Source organism: Vipera berus, assembly GCF_964194415.1.
Source record: "Vipera berus genome assembly, chromosome: 10".
Taxonomy (NCBI): domain Eukaryota; kingdom Metazoa; phylum Chordata; class Lepidosauria; order Squamata; family Viperidae; genus Vipera; species Vipera berus.
The window spans coordinates 22,421,708-22,445,955 of NC_138213.1; the positions used below are offsets into that span (position 1 = coordinate 22,421,708).

A 24,248-nucleotide genomic window follows, 5' to 3' on the forward strand; every position below is an offset into this window, starting at 1 on the left:
GTTTTCCAAAGCACCAGAAGGCAGGACAGAAAACAATGGAAGGCAACTAATCACAGAGAGAAGCAATCCGGAATTAAGGAGAAACTTCCTAACAGTGAGGATAATTAACCAGGGGAACAGCTTGCCGTCAGAAGTTGTGGGTGCTCCATCAATGGAGCCTTAAGAACAGACTTGACAGCCACCTGTCTGAGACGGTATAGGTTCTCCTGCTTGAGCAGGGGACTGGGCTAGAAGACCTCCAAGATTCCTTTCAGCTCTTTTCTGATTGATTGCTTAAGGTTACAGAATGGAAAATCAATATATACAAACTGTTTCTTAGAGGATGAAACAACACTAAAAAATTTTTAAAGATTCTATGGCATGCACAAAACATAAACAAACCTTTCTCCAGGTTTATGAATCCTAAGTATGTGCCTTTTCCGTACAAGGGCTGAAAAAGATGGTACCTGTTATAAGAAAATTGCCGTGTTCTTCCAACGGTTCGCTGTATTTTCTGACCACGTGGTTCAAACCTAAGTCTAACTCATAAAATGTCAAGGTCTGCTGGGTGTTTGCTGCAGCTTCACCAGTGGGGTCATTGTCAGCTTCCTAAGGAAAACAATACCATTTATGCCCCATGTGAAATTTGAGTAGTTTATTCTTTTAAAAAGTATAACAAGACAAGGACATGTCTAGTGCTGCAAAGCTTCCATAAAAGTCTCTGCAGAGCCCAGCCATCCAGAGCTGACCCAATGTGTCTAGAGCAAGCGTGCCCAGGGGAGCGACACCAAACGGGCTCAGAAGCCGGATCACACAGCTTCCTCCGGCCCAAAGCTCGGTTGCACAAACCTGAGCAGCAGTGCAGGGACTCCTCCGCTGCTTCTCAGAAATTGCCATTTCAGACCTGACCCTTCAGCCTCAGGCGTGAAACAGTTATAAATAGTGGTAGCTACACTGAAGGCCGCTAGCTCTCCATCCTGCTGAAACAATCTAATGTGGCCCATTATCACAACTGCAGACAACTGTGTGTGCTGAAGGATTACAGGAGGGGGTATGTGACATTTTACAATGGCCAGAGGTGTCTTGTGGTACATAAAGCACCCTTTCCACGGCCATTGTAGCTTTGATCAGTTATTAAATGGCCGTTTGTAAGTCAAGAGTAGCCTCAGCAGAGATAGATAGCACAGAATCATAGAATCCATGGAAATGGATCCAGACTGGCATTTTCATTCTGTCCACTCTCCTCCCAGTAGCTGTCACCACCAAACAGGTGGGACAGAGGCACTGGGGTTTTAGAGATTCTCCTTCGAAGTCAATGACAGCACCCCACAATCCCAAGCTAAACACATATGCCCGCCAGCCTCAAAGTAAAGACAGTGTTAGCAATTGCTCACACTATAAGCACTTCTCGTACGTTTATTCCTTGAACTGAAGAATGCATTCGTGTTGCAAGCCCGGGAAAGCAGCAGTTTCACAACTACAAGCATTAACAATCTCAACAAGCTGACCTAACACAGATCTAGTTGTTTAGAAATCATTTTAGAGATACTACCTCGTAATCCATTTCCAGGCAAGCAAACATTGGATTTTCAAACCCAACATCAACTCCAACCACATGATAAACCAAGGTGTTGGCCTTGTGGGCTTCCAATGGTGAAGAAATGGTGAGTCGAGCAGCAGCATCTCTGTTCAGAATGTACACAAGTTTCTGCTTCTCAATGGCACCTGCAGGCAGAGAGAGGAAGTGCTGAAAAAGGAAGGTGGGAAGCCCTCTGGTACAGGGTCAAAGCCACCCAGAGCTTGTCCTGCTCAGCCTCTCAAGACTCATCAGGCCAGTTGAACTGGCCGGGCTCAGAGCTGCCACCCCACAGTTGCTCTCCTTGCCCTTCCAATACGAGAGGTTAGAATACAGAACAACAGAGTTGGAAGGGGCCTTGGGGGTCTTCCAGTCAATCACCACCCAGACTGCTCCTTTAAATTAATCTGTTTAGCTTTCCACCCAAATCTTGTCCAGTAAATATATGGCTTAAAGCTGGCCTGTTTCAGTAATCCGAGATTTGTATTAGAGACATATATAGGAAGCAAAGCTAACCTGGCACTGAAAGAAAAGGTAGTCATATCAGAGGAAGAATGAGAGCTGGTTAGTGCATGGGCTAAATCTATTTGTGCCTTGCCCAGAGACCCATCACTGCTGTTACTATGAACAAGGGGCACAATGGGCAGAAGGAATAACTTTGAGGAACAGGAAGAAAAACCACTACAACGGTCAGACAAAAGTAAGTCTGGGCTGAGGGGGGGGGGGTCTCAGGCCATCCTACATAAGCATGAGACATAAAAACTGAATTCCAGCAGTTACTACCTGAAAGACAAAATTGTGAACTCCAGAGTCTCCTAGGGTTGGATGAGACCTTGGCGCCCTTCTAACCCAACCTCCTCCTCCCCAGACAAATGGCTGCCCATCTCTTGCTTTAATCGGCTCCCAACCTTTTCTATACCCCGTACCCCTAGAACGCTTCTGATATACCCTTGCACCTTCTGTAACTCCAGGGGACAGGATGCTTCCTAGATCTCAGAGTCCGGAAATGTCTCCCGGTAATGCTTCCACTGCTGGTTCTTGTCCCATCCTCAGGCACCCTGGAGAATAAATCCACAAGGGCTCAAAGACCAGACAGATTTGTGCTGGTCCTGCTCGTCCCTTAAGGGCCACTTCCGGGCGGTGTTGATAAGAGGGGAAAGGTGTGGGTTGCCACGGGGCTCTACATTCTCCCTACTCCTATATAACATGAAACTCCCGGGTGAGGTGACTGGTAGGAGTAGCTAGATACTGTACCTCTCAGCCCCAAGCGGAGGCAGAGATCTTGCCCTGGGGTGTGGAGGTGTGGATCAGGGCTTCAGATAAATCTTGAGGGGGCTGTGGCTTTTAACTATTCTCCCCCCCCATCAACGTTCATAATCCATGGAGCTGGACTATGACAGACTGAACTGGTGCAGGATTTTGGAGAGCTTCCTGGACTCGGCTCCTGCTTCATATAGTGCACCAATTGTGTCCTTTCCTGGAACAGAAGGCCCAGCTTATGATCACACACTCTGGTCACCACCACTACCCCAGAACTACTACAATACACTCTACATGGGGCTGCCCCTGAAGAGCATCCGGAAGTTGCAACTAGGCCAGAATGCAGGGGCTCAAGAAATTATGGGGGTTTCTTAGTTTCTTCGTGTTCCATGTTTCCTACTTGAGCCACGCCTACTCACAGCAGGCTTTTAAGTATAAGGTGCTTCATGCCCTTTCTGCCATATTGTCACACTGTTGAGCTCGGATTAGCCCCAAGCCTGCTGATCTTCTGGGAACCTGATTGTTTGCCCAGGAACCAGAATCATGAAGTTAGTGAAGACTGGGTAGGTTGCTATTATCTTGTTTGTGTTCTCAGATGTTACTTTTAAATGATATAATGATTTCACGTTATTCCTCCTTAAACTCCATTTGCTGCCCACGGTTGTTATGGTTAGAGGAGCAGCCATCCAAATCAGTTATATCAATCAAATAACTCTCCCCTTAGCCTTCCTGAACCCTAACCCAGAGGTCCCCAACCATTTTGGGCACCAGGGACCGGTTCTGTGGAGAAAGGTTTTTCCACAGACCGGAGAGTGTGTGGTTTTGTGTGCTGCCTGCATCCCACAGATGGGGCTTTGCTTATTTGTGCAGACGGGGGGGGGGGGGGGGGTTGGGGACCCCTGCTTTAACCTAAATCATGCTTCATAAAATCTAGCCCCCTTTCTCTCCTCCTCTTGGCCCTCTTTCCAGTTCCCCACCATTCTTATACTGTGCCAACTAAAACTGGGCAGTACCACAGGTACAGCCTGAACAGCAGAACTATCACCTTGCATAATCTCAACATTACTCTATTAATGTCAAGATTACACTGGCTACATTGTTAGCTGCTACACGCTGCAGTTTATTCTTAACCTATAATCTACCAGGAACCAAGATTTTTCTCACAAGCCAGGTACTATTAATGCTTACTCATCTGACTTCTCCCATCTAAGTGGAGAATTTCTCACAATTGGACTTCATTTTGTTGAAAAAAAGTTCAAGTCTAAAAAAAGAACTTTGAACTTGTCTTCAGAGATGCCATCCCCACCTAACTTTGGGGAATACACATCTGCTGAACATCCCTTCTATCTCATCTAAGTCATTTAGAGAAACATGAAGAACACTGTGCCCTGGTCACACCGGATACATCTCTCTCTTTTTCAAGCCAGTCTTCCTTCATACACTGAATCTATTTTTTGTCACTAAGATATGTTTTAAAGCCAACAAGTTAATTATACCTGATCAGAAATGGATCCAAGTGTCTCCATAGCTTATTTCAGAGAAGAGACATGAATTCCTAATCATCATTTCAGGCCAAACTGCTTGTTTTTCATCTGACTCCATAGAAAATGCCCTTGTGAGCACTGGCATTTGAATCAAAGTGGTGACTTTGGATTCTGTAAGTCAGTTTCGTCTTGATTTTATGTTCAGTTACCACCATCTACTATCCCCCCAAATGTTATGATGGCACTTTTGAAACTTTTACAAAAATCCAAGCAAGCCCCACAAGCAAAAACATTAAAACCTCTGATCAAAACACCCACTGGCCATTTTCATATAACACGAGCCTTACAGAGTAAATTACCATCAGCTGAGGCCAGACAACATGCTAAAGCATAAACCATAAATTCATAAAACATGCAACTCACAGTCAAATCATTGCCAAACATAAGCGTAATAACACAAATCCATATTTGCACCAGACATGAATGGGATGCATCATCCAACATTTGCATTTGGAATATATTTCTTTAACCATTCTCCCCAACTGCCATTCACATACAACTTACTGATCATGACAGCCCGCCCTTTAGGATCCACAGCTAAGTATTGTCCAGGAACAATTCTGCGGCAACCGCTCTTGCCAAAGGTTTCCTGATGAATTTTCTCAAACACATTTTTGGAAGGCTGGTACTCCAGGATGACGATACGGCCTGAATCGCTGCCCACCACGATGTAGTCCTTGGTCCCACCAGTCAATCTGAAGGCCATGAGAGAGCGAATAATGCCAAAAACTTCCACTGTCAATAAGGTATGAACCTTTCCAGTGTTTGGATCAGGACGAAGCAATTCCAAGATTTTCCCTCGGGAAACAACAATTTCTTGCTGTTTAGTACCTGCAAAATGCAAGCTATGATCAGCAACACAGGATGATTAAAGCTTCAGCCTCCCCGTTAGCTTCAATCCAATGGCGGTTAAGAATAGCAAACCATCCTTCTGACTTCTTGTATTCAGACTCCCACACAGTAGCCCAGTTACGCAAACCTTTTTAGGAAAGGTGGGCAAAGATATGTAGAGAATGAGAATTCTGTAACTTCAGCAGCAGGCAAAACAACCTGGGCTGGCAGCCAGTTGGACAAAACCTAATATGGTGAGGCTGGATCTTTTTATGTGGAACTCTTTTACTACTCTCCTGAAAAGACAGGGAGGGTCTTCTCAGGGTGCCACCGGTAAGAGATTGCCGGCGGGTAACACCCAGGGATAGGGCCTTCTCAGTGGGGGCGCCTGCCCTTTGGAACCAGCTGCCAGTGGAGCTGAGGACTGCCCCCGACCTCCGTTCATTCCGCCGGGGCCTGAAGACCTGGCTCTCCGAGCTCTCTGGCCCAGGCTGAGGATTAATCTTATTTTAACTGGGGTTTTATTTAGGCAGGGACACATATAATTTTTTTCAAATTTGTTTTTAACTTTTGTATTTTGGTTTTTAATCACCCTGTAAACCGCCCTGAGTCCTTCGGGAAAGGGCGGTATATAAATGTAATAAAATAAATAAATAAATAAAATGGACAAGATTCTGTGAGATAAGCTCCACTACTTGAATTGTGATGATCCTGGCTTCTTTTATTTATTTTCAAGACTTATAAGGCTGCACAACTTAATGTGATTCTGGGCATCATACAGCGTAAAAGAAACAAATCAAAAAAGAAAACCTCACTTTTGTCTGGTCTCCACCTGCCTTTTTGGAGAAGGCTATGACAACTTGACTTCAGAGATTCTAAAGAAAACAGATTATTTGGATTCTTGCCACTCAGAATTCAGACCCGTCATGGGGAAAAAATGGCTGACTGATGGATGACCTGAATGCATCAAATCATTCATTTAGTGACTCCACTTTATTTTATTTAATTCCATTTATATCCCACCCTTCTCCGAAGACTCAGGGCGGCTTACAAGCTTAGCAGTAGCCTTCATTCTATGTATATGCCTGCTTATTAGGGCTTTCACACACACACCAAGCGGCATTATTACAAAGTCAGCTTAATTGCCCCCAACAACCTGGGTCCTCATTTTACCTACCTCGGAAGGATGGAAGGCTGAGTCAACCTTGAGCCTGGTGGGATGTGAACCTGCACTAATTGCAGGCAGCTGGTGTTACTTAAGGAGGCATTAGCCCACTGCTCCACCAAGGCTCTTCCCATTTAGTGCCATCTAGTTATATTCAGAATACAGCTTTCATTCTTCCTATGCCAGGGTAATGATAACTCACCATCTCCATTGGTGGAACAGTTGTACTCAGTTATATCAGTAAGGGTATAAAAAAAATGAAATATCACCTAATGGCTACTAACATTAAAAAATCCTGAATCTTACTCCACATATTGATAAATTTCTAACAATAAATTGAAATCCAACAAAGAAACAAATAAGAGACCATTGCATGGAAGTCAGCAAACGTTTACACTTATATTGACTATAACCACTCATTCTGCCTAAGGTTTGATTAGTCAAATTTAATGTGAGATGAAAATGTGCCACTATCTGTCTGAAATGTACCAGGTTTGGTTTTAGTTTAATAGATTTTTATTTCTTCAGAAAGACAAAACAAGACTTGCTTATCTCTTTCAGTCTGTGTAATTCTTAGCATCACTGAATTAACATAATTACTAAATACATCACTAAATCAGCTGTATATGGTATATAAACTGATCTAGATATTAACTGAATTGTGAGAAAACCAAACTTCGCTTAGTTAAGATCTACTGTTATCCTGGCAATGCAGGTTTCTAAAAAGGACACTGAATTTTCAGGATCTCTCTTTCTAGAAGAAAGTTTAATTTGAGAGACCAAGAAAGTCCAGCTAATTTTTTTATAACTCACTGACTGGAATAATAGTTTCTATGAGTAACATAATCAAAACATATAGATGTCTATCCCTGTGAATCAACAGACTGACAGCAACTCAAAAAAAATTTCCCAGCGAAAACAGCAACCTAGCAAAACTTTACCTGTATGGGCAGTTTCAATTTAAATGTGGGTAGGTTGAACACTTGGGGTCATGGTTGACCCAATGTGTGGTACCACAGGGCTCTCCACGTTACTTAACATCAAAAAAAGAGACAAGCATGAAGTCCTCCCCCAGTTCAAGGCAAAACACCATCCCTGTGTTGATGATACTCAGCTGTACAATGCTGCCCTGGACCAAGACTTGGGAGGTTGTCAGGGGCAAAATACACTCAGATTGAATCTTCCCGAGATTAAGTAATAGAACACCAATAGATATCTGACAGCATCAAATCCACCAGTCAACCAGAATGAAATTGTTCTTTTCATGAAGCAGGTGGTTACTGATTTGGGAGGCCTGGTGGAATCAGAAATACTTACTTTATGCTAAAATCAATTTCCCCCAAAACTTCATCTAACCTCACATAATTTGTACCCAACTACATAAAGGGAATTTTTTTTACAAAGTGAGTAAAATTGGATGAAAACGATCATTGTATCACAAATTTGCATAAAACAAAGAAAACCTACACTGCTTAAACAGCAGGTAGCATGTCAGTCCTCCCTGGTGAATCAGGCAGAAGACACAACTAGATGAGCTAAATCTACTTTATTGTAAGGCAGTAAAATATTTAAAAAATCCTCCAAGTCTGAAAATACAAACTTCCAGCTGCTATTTTTAACCACTTCGTGCATTAGGATAGGTCCTCTTAGTTTATTAAGCCACTGAGGGTTCCTGCCTCTCTAACCTTTGCTTTCCCCACCTTCCATTACATACAGGCTGTGGCCCCCCACATCTTTGCAGTTACCTTTGGTGCACAAGTTGCAAGTCTACATACAGTAAGGTGTATCAGCACTGACAGTGCATGCCTTGATCACCCCCTAGCTAAGTTATTGTAATGCTCATTACTTGGGGTTGCCTTTGGAGAAGACCTGGCACCTACAACTGGTTCAGAATGGAGTAATGAAACTACTCTTGGGTCAATCCTCCCATTGAAGCCTAACACCTCTTCTGTCTTGGATACCAATAGGCTTCCAAAGGCAACTCAAAATACATTAGGCATTGCCCTAGCATGGCAGAATCTGCTCAATTAGTAAGAATATCTTGAAAAGGCCTACTAAGAGGCCTTTAGGAGCTTTTAGGAGAATGTGAGCCAGGTAACAGAGCTTTTCTGCTGTGCCTCCCCCACCCCGCCAACTTGGAATTCTTTAACCATTCTCATGGCATTTGAAAAGCCTCAATTCGACCCAGGTTTTAACTCTAGTTGATAGCTAACGGCATCCTTCTTAGGGGAGGTTGTCAGAGTTCGTATCATTATGCCATACCTGTTTTCTGCTTTCTCTCCTTTGGAACTATACACAAACAACCAAGTGCTGACCCCTGCATATAGCCTTCGGCCAGAGTGAAATTTACCTGAAAAATTTCCGTGGATGGCATAGCTGATGCCAGTGGCCCGTTGAAGAGTTAAGTTGTACAGGAACATGGTGCCGGTTGATGTCACTTCCCTTCAGCCCACCAGCTAGAAAAGGAGTTAAACAATGAATCCCGTAAGTATTTGCTGCTCCATAGAACATCTGCAAGCCCCAAATATCCAATAAAAATATTTCTTCTTATTAGAACTCGGTTAATAAAACGAAGCGATTCTGTCTGGAGCAGAAAACTCTTCCCCGCCGCGTTAATGCGCCAGGCTCGAGCGAGGCCCCAGACGGAACAGAAAGGGACCCGCGCAGTCTCGGATACAACGCAGCAGCTTATCCCACGCCAGGGCCAAACGTGACAACGGGCAGGGCGTTTGGGCCGCCGCCCGGCCTGGCACCCGCGTCGCAGCCCCACGGCGGAAAGCGCCGGCCCGCCCTCCCAGAGACGGGTCCCGCCGGACAGAGGGCCGCGGGCGCCCCAGCCAGCCTTCCCGGGCGAGATTCAGCGGCACCTACCGCAAAACGGCGCGGATGGCGGCGGATCCCGTCGCCCCCTCGCGCGCTGCAGGCCCGCGCTCCGCCCCCGGGGGTCCTTCGAGGCACGAGGCGCGCGGGCTGCCCTCGCCGTGCCTGACGCAGCGCGAGGCCCCCACGTTCCGCGCGTCATGCCCCGCCTCGGCGCCCAGGCCCGACCGGATCTCCGCTGCCGCCCGCCGCCGCCGCCGCCGAGATGGGCGCCTCGACGCTGTCCCTGGAGCATCTGCGCGCCCTGACCGAGCTGCCAGAGCTGGAGGCGGCCTACGGGCGCCTGTGCCGCGAGGAGGTGGGGGCGGGGGCGGGGGGGCGAGGCCGCCGAGGCGGGCAGGCGGGCGGGCGGGGGGCGGCGGGCGGGCGGCCTTGAGCGCGCGACTGCTCCGTTGCAGGCCGAGACGCGCGCGGAGCTGGAGCTGCTGCTGGAGCAGCGCGGCGCCCTGGAGGGGAAGATGGCGGCGCTGCACCGGATGGGGTGAGTGGCGGAGGCCGGGCGGGGGTCGCGGGCGGGGGACGCGGGCCGGGGAGCCTCACCGGGCGCTCTTTCTCCGTCTTCGCAGCCCCAACCTGCAGCTGATCGAGGGGGACGCGCAGCAGCTGGGGGGCACCATCGCCTTCACCTGCCGCCTGGCCGAGAACGTCAGCAGCAAGGTCCGCCAGCTGGACCTGGCCAAGGTCGGTGCTGCCGCAGCCGCCCGCTCTGAGGGCCCGGCGGGCTCCTTCCTGGGCCGCCTCCCCGGGACAGAAAGCCCGAGGGGGAAAGGGGGGCGCTGGCAGGACTCCAGCAAGGCACCAGGCCCATAATGGAGATCCTGACACTCCGCTTCTTACTTTGCATGCTCAGTATATACTAGTCACTTCTATATCAAAAACCCCCTTGTCTAATCAGTCAATCCCAAAATCAAGGCTTAATACTTTTACCTCAGTCACAAAATTCAGATAGAAACAAAATTAGATGTATTCTTCTCTGACTAATTTACCTATTTCCAGTCCCATCAGTTTCTCTAACTATTCTTCCATTGTGGGAAAATTATCAGTAGAGATTCTCAATCATCCAGGTCATGGTTGTCCCACAGGTGCTTTTTTCAAAAGTCAGCTGGATTTTCTTGTGAAAATCTTCACTTCAGAAAAGTGGAAAAAACCTTTTGAAAAGCACCTTTGGCACTTAGATTTATATACTGTTTCATAGTGCTTTACAGCACACTCTTTAGTCAGCATGTTGCCCCCCAACAATCTGGGTCCTTAACAAACACCAACATGCAGGCTTCCCATCCCATGATCTAGGTGTGTTATCTGGAATTTTAGAGTTCATTATAAGCTTTTTAAAAAAGGCGATACATGGCAACTCTGGCCTTTATTCTTTAATTTTAGAAAAATGTCAAGATTTTTCTTCTTCTTGGCCAAAGCCATTTCTTTTGGCATGCAGGAACTTAACATTTCAGCACCAAACAACAGAGAATGTATTCCGAAAGTCATTGAATGCACTTATACTTTTTAAGAACAATACAAACCCGGTTGGGAAACAGTAATATAATATACAGTCATGGCCGAAATTTTTCCAGAAAATTAAGTATTTCTCACAGAAAAATATTGCAGGAACGCATGTTTTGCTATACACAGGTTTTGCTATACACCCTTTGTGTGTATTGGAACACAACAAAAGGAGGAAAAAAAGCAAATTGGACATAATGTCAAACAAAACTCCAAAAATGGGCTGGACAAAATTATTGGCACCCTTTCAAAATTGTGGATAAACAAGATTGTTTCAAGCATGTGATGCTCCTTTAAACTCACCTGGGGCAAGTAACAGGTGTGGGCAATATAAAAATCACACCTGAAAGCAGATAAAAAGGAGAGAAGTTTACTTAGTCTTTGCAAGTCCATCTCCAGAGATCTAGATTTGCCTTTGTCCACAGTGCGCAACATTATCAAGAAGTTTGCAACCCATGGCACTGTAGCTAATCTCCCTGGTCGTGGACAGAAGAGAAAAATTGATGAAAGGTTGCAACGCAGGATAGTCCGGATGGTGGATAAGCAGCCCCAAACAAGTTCCAAAGGAATGCAAGCTGTCCTGCAGGCTCAGGGAGCATCAGTGTCAGCGTGAACTATCCGTCGACATTTAAATGAAATGAAACACTATGGCAGGAGACCCAGGAGGACCCCACTGCTGACACAGAGACATAAAAAAGCAAGATTAGAGTTTGCCAAAATGTACTTGAGTAAGCCAAAATCCTTCTGGGAAAATGTCTTGTGGACAGATGAGACCAAGATAGAGCTTTTTGGTAAAGCACATCATTCTACTGTTTACCGAAAATGAAATGAGGCCTACAAAGAAAAGAACACAGTACCTACAGTGAAATATGGTGGAGGTTCAATGATATTTTGGGGTTGTTTTGCTGCCTCTGGCACTGGGTGCCTTGAATGTGTGCAAGGCATCATGAAATCTGAGGATTACCAAAGGATTTTGGGTCGCACTGTAGAGCCCAGTGTCAGAAAGCTGGGTTTGCGTCCGAGATATTGGGTCTTCCAGCAGGACAGTGACCCCAAACATATGTCACAAAGCACCCAGAAATGGATGGCAAGAAAGCGCTGGAGAGTTCTGAAGTGGCCAGCAATGAGTCCAGATCTGAATCCCATTGAACACCTGTGGAGAGATCTTAAAATTGCTGTTGGGAAAAGGCGCCCTTCCAATAAGAGAGACCTGGAGCAGTTTGCAAAGGAAGAGTGGTCCAAAATTCTGGGTGAGAGGTGTAAGAAGCTTATTGATGGTTATAGGAAGCGACTGATTTCAGTTATTTTTTCCAAAGGGTGTGCAACCAAATATTAAGTTAAGGGTGCCAATAATTTTGTCCAGCCCATTTTTGGAGTTTTGTTTGACATTATGTCCAATTTGCTTTTTTTTCCTCCCTTTTTTGTTGTGTTCCAAAACACACAAAGGGAATAAACCTGTGTATAGCAAAACGTGTTCCTGCAATACTTTTCTGTGAGAAATACCGTATATACTTGAGTATAAGCCGATTCGAGTATAAGCCGAGACCCCCAATTTCACCCCCAAAAACTGGGAAAAGTTGTTGACTCGAGTATAAGCCGATCCGCCGTTCTGCAAGCCTCCGCCGCTGGCGGAGGCTGGATCCGCGCTCTGCAAGCCTCTGCCGCCAGCAGAGGCTCGATCCGCCATTTTGCAAGCCTGAATACACAGGAATACCCTGTGTGGCCGCGGCTCTCGGGGAAGCCCTGGCTGTCCGCTTCCTCGCTCCACGCTGCCATTCGGGGCCCGCGCGTTCCCCGGGCAAATCGCGGCGCCCAGCAGGCGAGGAAACACGCCCACTCCAGTCGCCCCCCCTTCCCTCAGGAGACGCGAAGCAAGTGACCGCCCGGAGCTTACCGAGGACTTGCGCGCGGCCGAGGCTTCGGTGCTTCCAGGATCGCGCGCACCTCTCCCAAGCCGTCGCCGTCCGGAGACCTGCCGAGGTTTGGGGAGGTTTGGGGAGGTGCGCGCGCACCTCCCCAAACCTCCCCAAACGTCGGCAGGTCTCCGGACCTCCGCGCCCTGCCTGCCTGCTTCTTTCCGCTGCGGAAAGAAGCAGGCAGGCAGGGTGCGGAGGTCCGGAGACCTGCCGACGTTTGGGGAGGTGCCCAAACCTCCGGACCTCCGCGCCCTGCCTGCCTGCTTCTTTCCGCAGCGGAAAGAAGCAGCGGCCGATTTTTCCTTCTCCAGGCCTCTGCCGCCCGTTTCTGTCTGACACACACACACACGCACGAGGGGGAGAAACAACGCTCTGGGCGGCAGAGGCCTGGAGAAGGAAAAATCAGATTACCCCTTCCACACGTAAAACTTCCAGTTTAATTACAAAGGAAGAAGAGAGAAACTTAGATCAACAGCTCACCTTCCTTTTCCTCTAGGTTGCAAGGGGAAAAATAAAAATCAAAGATCCTTGGAAGTAATGGTTGGAAAAGTTTGCAAGTCTTTGGGAAAGTTCAAGAAGTGAAAGGAATACCCTCCTCTTGAAAGACCAGATAAGGCAGACAGGGAGATGAAGAGTTCAACCGAGTTTCCTCTTTTGTTCAGGCTCCCCGATCAGACAAAGAACTAGCCAGCGGCAGGTTTCTCCCCTTTTCCCTCCCATCTCTCTTCCCCCAACCCTTGGGTCCCACAGCAACTCACGAACTCCAGCCGCCCCTTCTCCTTCGAAAGGTCTAGATCCCGAGATAAGATACGGTATATACAGAAATATACATAAAGAGAGAGACGGACGCAGGCTGTTGGTTTCTCGCCTCATCCCTGGCTTCCAGTTCAAAACTTCCCTCTAAGTGAGCCTCCCAGAAAAACAAATCTTCATGGAGGCGGAGGAGGCAAGGAGAATCCCTCCGATCGTTGTTTCCGGCAAATGCACCTCTTTGTTTGGGTCCCCTTTGACAGGCGCGGAGAACAATCTCCCCTCGCAATTCGGCCGGGTGGGCGCCGGGAGTCCTCTTCCCGTACCCAAGGACGAAAACCGGGGCTTTCAAGAACCCGGGATGGGAGCCGGGGAGTGGAAGGGCTACTACTCAAAGCGCCGCGCTGGGAGGAGGGAGAAAGGGAAAAGGGGGGAGGGGGAGGAAAACGGGAAGCAAGTTTTGGGTGAAGCCTCTTTCCTTTCACTTTTGGAAGCGCATCCAGGCGAGGAGAACAAAAGCGTCGCCTCGGCCGGGACTCGGCGCGCTGCTTTTCCCGGCTTCTGACATCGCTACCTGTTGTACAGGCAGGGAGGGGGGGAAGCCAGAGCATCCAGCGCATAACAAAGCCTCGGCCTTTTCACCTGTCCTCCTCCTCTTCCTCCTCCTCCTCCTCCTCCTCCTCCTCCGGAGCAGCAAAAGCCACTGGACTCGGTCGCCAAATACCGACCACAATACATTTTGGGGGAGGGGATTGGAAAAGAAAGCAAAGAAGCGCCCGGCCGGCCAGGGCGCATCTGCTTTTGCCAGAGGACCCTCTGCGTCTTCCCAAGAGTCGCGCAGAAGCAACAAGTCGCGGCTCCCGACCGCTTGGCAAGCTGTGAAAAAGGACACCCGGGTCCGCGCCTGGGAGTCCCGGTGTACCCTAACTCCTCTCCGAGCCTCTGCCGCCCGTTTCTGTCTGACACACACACACACACGCACGCACGAGGGGGAGAAACAACGCTCTGGGCGGCAGAGGCCTGGAGAAGGAAAAATCGGCCGCAGCCTCGGGGTAGGCTTCTCCGGGGGCGCCGCCGCGATTCTGCAGGGGCCAGGTAGGGAAAACTTGCCGGGGAAAACGGGTGCCGTTGCAGCGCCCGGCGAGTTTAAAAGCAGCGGGTGCAGATGCCTGAACAAAAGAGGAAACTCGGTTCTTTCAAGAGGAGGGTATTCCTTTCACTTCTTGAACTTTCCCAAAGACTTGCAAACTTTTCCAACCATTACTTCCAAGGATCTTTGATTTTTATTTTTCCCCTTGCAACCTAGAGGAAAAGGAAGGTGAGCTGTTGATCTAAGTTTCTCTCTTCTTCCTTTGTAATTAAACTGGAAGTTTTACGTGTGGAAGGGGTAATCTGATTTTTCCTTCTCCAGGCCTCTGCCGCCCAGAGCGTTGTTTCTCCCCCTCGTGCGTGTGTGTGTGTGTCAGACAGAAACGGGCGGCAGAGGCCTGGAGAAGGAAAAATCGGCCGCAGCCTCGGGGTAGGCTTCTCCAGGGGCGCCGCCGCGATTCTGCAGGGGCCAGGTAGGGAAAACTCGCCGGGGAAAACGGGTGCCGTTGCAGCGCCCGGGGAAGCGTAGCCTGCTTGACCCACGGCCTCTGAAATGTTCAAAATCCAACTTTTCTGCTTTTTGAAACGCACCACCGGCTGCTCCGTCCAGAAGCCCAGATTCGGGAGGGCTGCTTGGCTTCCACTTGAGCCCATCTATGTCCGCGACCCCCCCCCCACTACCCCTAGACCTCAGCCTCGGTCCCCTGTCCGACCCGGAGGAGTATTTTTTTTAAAAAAACTTCCATCGGGATTTGTTCCTGGAGTTTAAATCCTTGCAGTCCGAAGCAAGAGAGAAAGCCGCGACCTCCTCCTGCGGGAGATTCTCTGCCGGCTCCGAAGAGCTCGACCACAAACGCCGGGGCGGCAGAGGCTTGCAGGGCTGGCAGAGGTGGCGGCAGTCCAGCGTTGTTTCTCCCCCTCGTGCTCCCCCTCGTGTGTGTGTGTGTGTGTGTGTGTGTGTGTGTGTGTGTGTGTCAGACCCGCAGGAATGGCTAGTAAAGGTGGCGGCAGTCCGGCATTTGCGTTTCTCTGTGTGTCAAGCCCCGTGGGGGAGAAACAACGCTGGACTGCCGCCAGCTCTGCAAGGCTCTGCCGCTCCCTTCTCTCAGCAGCCTGTTCCGAACGAAGGGACAGTTCTTTTTTTTTTGTTGACTGGAGTATAAGCCGAAGTGGAGTTTTTCAGCCCAAAAAGTGGGCTGAAAAATTCGGCTTATACTCAAGTATATACGGTACTTGATTTTCTGGAAAAATTTCTGCAATTTCGGCCATGTCTGTATCTCTCCATTTTTGTGCATTCTCACTGGCCCAGGCTGAGAATTTTAATTTAATTTTAATTGGGGTTTTTATTTTTTCAGGGATCGATGTAATTTTTTAAAATTGCTTTTAACTTTTGTATTCCTTGTTTTAATTACCCTGTAAACCGCCCTGAGTCCTTCGGGAAAGGGCGGTATATAAATCGAATAAAATAAAATAAAAAATCAAGTTCTTTGACCATTAAACCTGGTTTAATTTATACATTCCTTTTAAGAATTTTCAGTATTAAAAATATGAATCTTACCTCAGGATTTCTTTGCTTTGTCACAAGTGCACCATGGAAAGTTCCTTCCTTATGTTTATATTTACAACGTACATTTGAAATACTTTTTTACATATTTTATTAGGTGTTAAATACCAGCAGTATGTCGTTGATTTTTTTTCTTTTAAGTTACACTTCAATGTAAATTTTCAATTCTTCACAGTTGTTCCCATTGTTCAAGCATTATATTGTACCTCAAATTCTTTGCCTGAATCGTGCATTGCTTAACACAGAGGTGTCAAACTTGCAATGTCACATGACGTGTCATGACATATCGTGACTTTTTTTTCCATTGCCGGCAATGGGGTGGGCGCAGTTTCGCCATGACACATCTGGCCCATGGGCAGGCAGTTTGTCACCCCTGGCTTAACATATTAGTTCTCCAAATTCAATTTCAATAGCAGCTTATAAATCTTGGCAAAAACGTTCATCACCACACAATACAATTTCAAATTCATTTTTTACAAAACAAACCCATAACTTATTTTGTCTAGTTTAAATCTTTCAATTGTATATATGTGAACCAATGACAGACAAGTCCTTCAAGTCTTCTTTAGATTTAAGAGTAGGTTCACCCTGAGTGAAAGTTATTATTATGTGATCCACAAGGCTTTTGTTTCTTTTCTGAAAAGAGGTTCCTGAGGTAATATCCAAAAAGGTATCCTGATAGAGAATCCTATTTTATCTTTATCCAAGCCCTTAGGATGGCACATCTAACAAAATGATTCTTAAAATCAAAATTCATTTAACTGTGTTGCACTGTAAGAAGGCTTACCATCTGGATCTTTAGTTAATAACCCTCCCATTCAGATAATCTCTTGTTTTGGAGAATCTTTCCTCCAGACCAAGCAACAAGCACCGAAGTACAATTTCGAACCAAGTAAACCTAAACATCCTCTTTTACTTTGTTATCTTGCAATAATTTGTATGTAATTCTGTTTCTCCCTTGCTATATGAATTCATAAATATCATTTTGCCATTTTTTAAATGGGGTATCCGTTATCAATATTGGTAAAGTCTAAAATAAAAATAACATATTTGGTAAGACATTCATCTTAATTAGAGAGATTCTATCCAATAGTGATAACTGCAAAGTATTACATCTTAATATCTTTCCATACAGGGACAAAATTGTTTTGAAACAGTTTGTATTTAGCAATGTAACCCCAGGGTATTTAACCTTTTTCTCCACCCTAAAACCTAAATTTCTTATCAATATTTTATAATCCTGAGAAGCCATATTCTTAACCAGCTATTTTGTTTTTTATTTATTTTGAAGCCCACTAAAGCTCTAAAGTCATTTAATTTCTATAGCAGTTTTTGCAGAAATATAATTGCAGAAATATAATTAAGTCATCAGCAAAAGCTCTCAATTTATAAATGTTACGTTATGCCGTTATCTTCTCATCCTCTCTAATACTTCTATTCCAAACTTCCAACACTAATATGAAAAATAGGACAGGTAGAGGACATCCTTGTCTTGTACCCTTTTCAAATGGTTTATGTAAATTTTCACTGATGATAACCTTTGCTTACTCTGATGAGTATATCGTTTTAATCCCTTGGATAAATTTCTCTCCAAAATCCATGTCTTTCAAAACTTTTAACATAAAATATCAATTTAAGTTATCAAAAGCTTTTTCTGCATCCAGAAATATTAGAGCTTCTTGCTTCTCATTATGAAATTGTAAATATTCAGTAACATTCAAAACAGTTCTCATATTGTCCCTCGGTTGTCTTTTTGGCAAAAAGCCAGATTGGTCCTTGTGAATGTAAGACTAGAGAAATGTCTTCAGTCTTTCTGCCAGTATTGTAGTAAAAAGTTCATGGTTGTTGTTTACTAATGAAATTGGCCTGTAAACCTGCCTGCCTTGCTTTGGCAGAACCGCCTGTACCAGGCCATCCAGAGGTCAGATGATATTTTGGACCTGCAGTTCTGCACTGATGGTGTCCAGGCAGCCCTGCGGAATGAAGACTATGAGCAGGCGGCGGCTCATGTCCACCGCTACCTCTCTTTGGACAAGTCGGTCATTGAGCTGAGCAGGCAGGGCCAGGAGGGTAAGAAGGCCATTTGGCATCTGGTCCTTCCTCAGAGGATTCCCCCGCTCCATAGCACTTGCCCTTGGGAGGGCCTTGCTGCTCTCAGTCCTACAATGCCCAGTGTCACCTGTTTGTAACATTTTGTGAGGTCTTTATGGTATAAATTGGCATTGTGGCATGTATACCATTACTGTGTTATGTGATACTGTGCTATAACAGACAAGGCTGAATACTATAAAATACTATGCCACGCTAGATCAACATAATGGCCATCATTCAACTGACTGTAAGAAGTCAGTAAACTCATATCAAAAGCACCTGCTAAAAATTTACTTTGAAACTGCCTCGTGTTTAGTTGCCTCTGGCCTGCAGCACACCTTCAGAGTGGCTGTTGTTACTGGTTTTAAAGGCTTCTAGCCTTGCCCCGCCAAGAAAACCAGATGTTTTTGGCTTTATTCAGCATTGGAATTATAATTTATTCTCTAGTTATGACTGCAAGAGTTTACTCCCAAGGTGGTTTTTTTTGTCTCCAGTTCACAACCCTCTTAAGAGCCTGAATTATTTGATTAAATTACTCTCAGCATCTATAAATCAAAATAATACTGCAGTTCATTGTCTTCCTTGGGCAGGCACCATAACTGATGCCAACTTGAAGCTCCTGCAAGAAGCAGAACAGCAGCTGAAGACAATCGTTACTGAGAAATTTGATGTTGCCATGAAGCAGGAAGACCTGCCCCAAGTGGAACGCTTCTTCAAGATCTTCCCCCTGCTGGGCCTGCATGATGAGGGGCTGAGTAACTTCTCCAGATACCTTTGCAAGCAGGTGAGCACCCTTTAGGTCTGGGGGCAACAGCAACACTTATGCTCCTGATTGGGTTTCTGGCTTCTGTATACTCTGTCAGTCTTGTGGAGGAACCAGTGGAAGAGATCTGGTGGCCTTGCTTTTTCTTCTGATCCGCGCTTTATCAGCTGAAGACAAACGGAAGCTAGTATCTTTTGAGGAACCAAGCAAAACTGCCTATTATACACTGATCTCATTTGGCTTCAATTTTACTCCAGGGGCTTTTGCAGTTTTGTAAATAGCTGTGGCCTCTTTCATTGAGCTGCAATCAGTTTTTCTTTTAATGTTTGAGGTATCCTTGTTATCATAGGAAAGAAAGAGTAAGCTGTCACGCTTTATATTGCCAAGTTGTCTTCAGCTTTTTTTAAAAAAGAAATTTTATTGATTTTCTAATGTTACATTTATATCTTTGAAAAGTAACATGGCTGAGTTACAATAATTCAATTACATACAGATATCATTAGTTCAAATCTCAAACTATTGCAGTAAATATTTCTTCTCTTTTCCCTTTAATATGTACTGTCATATTTAAGTTAATACGCTTCTTATTCTATCAATCAAATGAAAAATAACTTTCTTATATTTATCAATAATTTTTAGTTTATATATATCTTAATTGCTTTAACATTTAATCTTTTAGACAATAACCTAGTGAATTTTTTCCCATTTTCATTTTCCACTGATATTTAAATTTAATGTTTGATATTTATCATTTCCAAGTTTTAAATGACCCCAATTCCCTGTGTCACAATTCCTCACAACATCTGGTGTTCAGGGTACACATCTTATCTATCTCACCATCTACATCCACAAATTAATAATAACATTCTTATTTTCTAATAATTTCCAAATATCTTAAATTTAGTAACCAAAATTTCTTTTATTTCAACATTTAATACTTCCTCTCTCCTCTTCTTCGTATCTACTATCTCATATTTAAGGTAATAATTTTCATTCTTACCGCTATGTCAAGACTTATTTATTACATTCATCAATGTTTTTAGCTTATATACATCTTAATCACCTTTACAAGCAAATCAATATTCAAATTTAACTGTTAATATTTATACTTCTAAATTTTAAATGACCAAGGTTTTTTTATCTCCGTTCATAACAATATCTTATATTCCAAGTATGCATCTTATCTATTTGAGTATATTCTATTTTAATTCTCATAAGTAGGTCAAAACCTCATTCTTCTTCAGTCTTATTCTAGCTTTCTTTCTTTGCCAAATCGTCTTCCATGACCGTGCTTTTGAGTTGTCAAACAAATCTCTTTGTATTGTTGCATGTATTATTATATGTTATATGTATTATTTGACGTTGAAAAAAACCATCCAGTCACAGTTTTTATTTTATTTTAATTTTATTTTATTTTTATTTTTCCATCTCGACGTAGTTGTCCTGAACTGTTTATCTTCTCTTCCATCTGTTCTTCTCTTTTTTTTATTAAAGAGTTTTACAAAAAAAGATTTTACAATACATTCCCAAAACCCACCCACCCCAAACCACCCCCTTCCCCCCCACCTCCCAGAGCTAAATACAGGGTTATAGTTATAATAATCATATTCTAACTAAAGATTATCCATAATATAAAATTAACCAATTTCATAATGTGCTTTAACTCCCCTTTAACATAGATACGTACAAAGTACTAACACTAAAATTAATAACAATATCCCTCTAAAATCTACTCATAAGCTAAATGGAACTTTTTAGTCTTATCTGTTCTTCTCTTTGATCCTTAGGTTCCTTCTGATTTTTATAGGAAGTCTTCTCCTCTTTCCATATTGTCAGTTTCTTTTCTGGATTTTTCATTGTCTGTTTGTTGGGCAGTTAAATCTTCTGTCATAATATTTAATTGTTCCACTTTTTCTGTTGTATTGTGTGTAATTAATTTTTTAGTTGTAGTCGGAGTTTGAGTTTCTATATCCGGGCTGCTTTCTTGTTCTTTTCTGTAGGCTCTTATTTTGTCACCAGCTGTAAGGAGGGTTTGATAAATTGCTTTCAACATAGAAAGGATTTGTTCTTGATCTTCATCCATAGGAAAAGTCTGTTTGTTCCATAATGATGTGTTAGACTAGAAGCTTTACAATTCCCCCTCCCCTGCCCAGTGCATAAAAAGCACCACTAAGTTTCTCACAGCTGGTGTTTCAAGGTTACATGAGTTTTATCTATTTTATGGACTCAGCCAAGTCTCTTAGACAATAACAACTTGAAGTGTCAGGTTTAGCCACAAGATGTCGCCCCTACCATTTGAAGTTTTCCTTTGAATCCCAAGGTTATTTTAATCTTCAGTTTTGCTTCAATTTTATAAGGAAAAACCCAGATCTTCAGTAAAAATAGAAAGTAAAGAATAGAAAATAGAAAATCTTTTAGTCCACAAACTTTAGGAAATAAAATTCCGATTGGGATCCAGTTATTTTTTCAGCATTTTAAACTCCCCTGGATAATCGGTTGCCACTGTTTCTAGAAGGAGAGCTAAAATCTCCCTTCCCTCTCCACAGGGGGGAAAATGCTTTAGCAGCTTATATAGGTCAAAAAGAATAGTTAGGATTTAAGAGAGGTAGATCTCACCCAGTCTCTTCCACGCTACTTTAAAGTTGCCAGGTGGTAAGTGTGACTTTGGCTGTCTGCAACCTAATGACGGGCCATATTGCTATGGCTGGTTTAGAGGGTTGCGCCAGCTCTAGCTACTGCTCTTCCGCAATACAGTGAGTGCCCCTCCTTGCTGGTCGTCCCTACAGGGCGACTTTCGACCCTCTTCAGGGTCCTCCAGCGATGCGAAACTGGACGAGGAAGACGGAGCTCGTCTTGGAGGCATCCATGGCGGCCACGTCGGCAAACCGGAAGCCCCAAGTTGTCTTCAGCGTGTATCAGCCGTACTGCAGAGATCAGTTAATAAGCCACAATACCTGGTGGTGCTAGCCATCTTTCCCAGTCTTTGCTATCTACAAATTTCTCCCCATTCCTTCTATAATTTTGAATTTCCCTGAAATTTGCATGTTTTTTGTGTGTGATAGAAGTTAAAAATAAATTCGTAATTCCTGCTTCAAGAATACATGCTACTGCCTTTCCTCTTTTTTTAGAATAAAGCAATCTTTTAGAACTTCATTGGCCAGCTATTCCCTACCACTTGTGACAAGTGTGCTTTTGAATCATCTTATGTTCTGAAAGAGGAACCTTGCCAAGTATAGAAGACGTGCTTAGTATGCTTTCTCTATCCCAGCTGATAACTGAAGTCTCTCATAACTGCCTATTATTTGTTCCTTGAAACATCTGCAGTGTGTTTTAGGAAGACCTTGGGGAGTTGGTGTGCATTAAAAAGTAGGAGATGGCGTAGGTGAGCCATCTTGCACCAATGGGTGTCAGCAAGTTAATGCTGTGAGACAACGGAGCAGGCTAAGGGCCCCTCTTCTTTCCAGGTTGCTAACAAAGCAGAAGAGAATTTACAGTTAGCGTTACAGACTGACCCAACAGACCGAAGATACGCAGTCCTGTTTGCAGACACGCTGACACTCCTCTTTGAAGGTAAAGTTCTGCCCTGTTTTCATTCTGAAAACTCAACAATGAATGAGGTGTTGCTCCTTGGGGGACCCTAGAGGAAACTTCACACCCATGTTGAGCCTTCCAACTGCATGGGGCCACTGAGCTTCTTTGGGCTGCTTCTTTATGGAGGACAAAGCAAGCTAGACTGTCTACTGCTTCCTTCTAGAAAGGAAAGAGATAGGGAGGGAAGGGAGAAGGCAGTGGAATTGGCAGGCGCCTTTTGCTGTGGTTCTGGCTGATTTCTGTATCACCCTAGGCATGGTTGGGTGTGAGTGGCCCTTCCCTCACATTTAAGAGCGAGCAGCAAAGTCAAAACCTACTTTTTAAATTGTTGATTCCTAGTACGTTCCTCTTCTTTGTGTTAAAAATCAGCAATTTGGCAGCAAATTTTCTGCTTCCTGTCACTGAGATGTCATGGGTCTGGGGTTTCTTTGCAGGGATTGCACGTATTGTGGAGACCCACCAGCCCATTGTGGAAACATACTACGGACCTGGTAGGCTTTATGCCTTGATCAAGCACCTGCAGGCGGAATGTGACCAGCAAGTGGAGAAGGTGGTGGAGAAGTTCATCCAGCAGAGAGACTATCGTAGGCAGGTGAGGAAGGGAGGGAAGGAAAGAAGGAGGCTCGCCTGTGACTGGCTGGCTCTTGCTCTCAGGAGTGTGCGTGAAATGGAAAATAAACCTTGGTTTTTGTTGAGAACAAAGCCTGCTGCCTGGAATATTCTTCAGAATGTTCCAATTGAGCCGCACTGGTGTCGGACAAGCTTAAATCAGCCTACGTGTTCCAGCGATGGGCAGCAGAGGGAATTTGGCCTGAGCCTTTGCTCCCTTGTTCTCCCACCCCAGCATTATACAGGAGCTCTTCTGACTGTCACCCCTAAAGAACTCCCGGTCCTTAAAGGATGAAGAGGAGCCACTGGGCTCGGGCCCAGCCAGGATCATTGGTCCTGGGAAGTAGAGGGGCTTGTCCAGGCAGGGCAGGACTCTCGGCTGCCAAGGCCCAGCTTCTCCTCAGGGTCCTCTGGGGTCTGAATGAGGCGCAGTGCAGTTCCTCCTGCACTTTTAAGAGATTTCCCACAAAAGTGTGGAAACTGCCACCATGTCTCTAGCCATCCGCAGTGAGACTTCTCTCAGGCAGCCTTGCTGCAAAGCCCTTCTGCTTCCTAGCAGCTCCTGCAGCAAGAATCACACCTGGGCTAAGCAGGGGAAGTAAGTGGCTGTCAAGGTGGAGAGCCTGGGCTCGGATTTTCCAGGTTTGCCTCGTGTTTGGAAGCTGCATGCCAGGCTGTGCCGAGACAAGAAAAGCGGCCGAGGGTTCTTGCTGCCTGCCTCTTTTTCTAGGCTGCCTTTCCTGGAGCTGGCCCTGCCGCTCCCACCCCTGTGGGCAAGTGCTCAGAGGGTCCTGGAAATGGGTCAGGCCGCAGCCAGGCCTTTTTCTCTCACCTCCTTCAGCTTCACTGTGGCTGGGATGTGTCCTGAGAGACTTGCTGGGGGCATCTCTCCGGGAAGGTGCCGGAAGGTGCATCCACTGCCTGTTTGGGAGGCTTGACAGCTCTTGTCTTCTAATGCTTGCAGTTCCAGCATGTTCAGAGCAGCGCAATGAGGAGTGCAGCGGGAGAAAAGATCGAACCAAGGTGGGGCACGTCTCTTTTCACTTTCAGCTTGGAGGGCAAGCAAGACATGCTTTTTGCTGGAGGAGGTTGGGATTTGCCGAGCAGCTGAGTCTGCACTGGGGTTTCTGCCAACTTTGTCGG

The 24,248-nt window shown here is 45.3% G+C and overlaps 2 protein-coding genes across 8 annotated transcripts in view; one reads left to right on the plus strand and one right to left on the minus strand.

Moving 5' to 3' along the window:
* SF3B3 (splicing factor 3b subunit 3) overlaps positions 1-9,295 on the minus strand; it is a 44,484-nt gene extending 35,189 nt beyond the window's left edge. The window contains exons 1-5 of one of the 3 annotated variants that reach the window (XM_081335554.1): positions 9,227-9,295; positions 8,706-8,811; positions 4,864-5,190; positions 1,532-1,704; positions 447-588 (exon numbers count right to left, since the gene is read on the minus strand). In XM_081335554.1, the coding sequence (XP_081191680.1) occupies positions 447-588; positions 1,532-1,704; positions 4,864-5,190; positions 8,706-8,775 (712 nt within the window). In that variant the 5' untranslated portion in view covers positions 8,776-8,811; positions 9,227-9,295. Of the gene's footprint in view, positions 1-381; positions 589-1,531; positions 1,705-4,863; positions 5,191-8,705; positions 8,915-9,226 lie in introns of those variants that run through there. The other 2 variants (XM_081335555.1, XM_081335556.1) reach the window with 2 other exon arrangements.
* A 51-nt stretch (positions 9,296-9,346) lies between these two features.
* COG4 (component of oligomeric golgi complex 4) overlaps positions 9,347-24,248 on the plus strand; it is a 59,381-nt gene continuing 44,479 nt past the window's right edge. For all 5 annotated transcript variants that reach the window (XM_081335614.1, XM_081335613.1, XM_081335615.1 and 2 more), the window contains exons 1-8: positions 9,347-9,533; positions 9,634-9,716; positions 9,802-9,916; positions 17,947-18,121; positions 18,733-18,926; positions 22,370-22,475; positions 22,931-23,088; positions 24,070-24,128. In XM_081335614.1, the coding sequence (XP_081191740.1) occupies positions 9,441-9,533; positions 9,634-9,716; positions 9,802-9,916; positions 17,947-18,121; positions 18,733-18,926; positions 22,370-22,475; positions 22,931-23,088; positions 24,070-24,128 (983 nt within the window). In that variant the 5' untranslated portion in view covers positions 9,347-9,440. The remainder of the gene's footprint in view (positions 9,534-9,633; positions 9,717-9,801; positions 9,917-17,946; positions 18,122-18,732; positions 18,927-22,369; positions 22,476-22,930; positions 23,089-24,069; positions 24,129-24,248) is intronic.